Source organism: Sinocyclocheilus grahami, unplaced genomic scaffold (assembly GCF_001515645.1).
Source record: "Sinocyclocheilus grahami isolate Dianchi unplaced genomic scaffold, SAMN03320097.WGS_v1.1 scaffold18775.1, whole genome shotgun sequence".
NCBI lineage: Eukaryota > Metazoa > Chordata > Actinopteri > Cypriniformes > Cyprinidae > Sinocyclocheilus > Sinocyclocheilus grahami.
The window spans coordinates 3,136-3,647 of record NW_015517277.1 but is presented as its reverse complement, the minus strand read 5'-3'; the positions used below and the strand labels follow the sequence as shown (position 1 = coordinate 3,647).

General features: G+C 33.0%; 1 protein-coding gene across 1 annotated transcript in view; it reads right to left on the bottom strand.

Moving 5' to 3' along the window:
* Window positions 1-137: 137 nt before the first annotated feature.
* LOC107579642 (uncharacterized) overlaps window positions 138-512 on the bottom strand; it is a gene marked incomplete at both ends in the record, with an annotated part of 3,503 nt that continues 3,128 nt past the window's right edge. The window contains one exon of the mRNA XM_016265447.1: window positions 138-242. Coding sequence (XP_016120933.1) covers window positions 138-242 — 105 coding nt within the window. The remainder of the gene's footprint in view (window positions 243-512) is intronic.

The window sequence follows — 512 nt, the reverse complement described above, 5'->3', positions numbered from 1 at the left end:
ACATGGAGCCAGAGCTGCTTTCACAGGTTTCTGAGAAGTCTGAGAAAGAAAACATCCAAAACATTGGAATAAACAAAAAATTTAATAATTACTTACAAAACTATATTTAACCATTTTTGTAGTTGAATGAGTTTCACCAAAAGAATCTGGTCTGGTCTGGTTCTCGTTACACAAACAGCCATAGACGCCGTTTTCCTCTCCACACCATTCATCCTCTGTGCAGCTGAGTTCAGCACAGGGCTCTGAAGGGGAAAAACCACAAAATGAATAAAATAATTAACGGGCATAAACTAAAATGACACTGTTACAAATATGGCCATTGACTGCTATTGTAGTTGGTTTATTCATTAAAAATTTCAAGATTAAAGAATAATGTTAACTCAAGTGTATAAAAGAGTGGAAAACTAATTTATCAAAATATGAAATTAAATGTCAAAAATGTATACACTACCATTCTAAAGTTTGGGATCAGTCATATTTTGCAAGAAATGCATAGTTTTATTCAGTAAGGA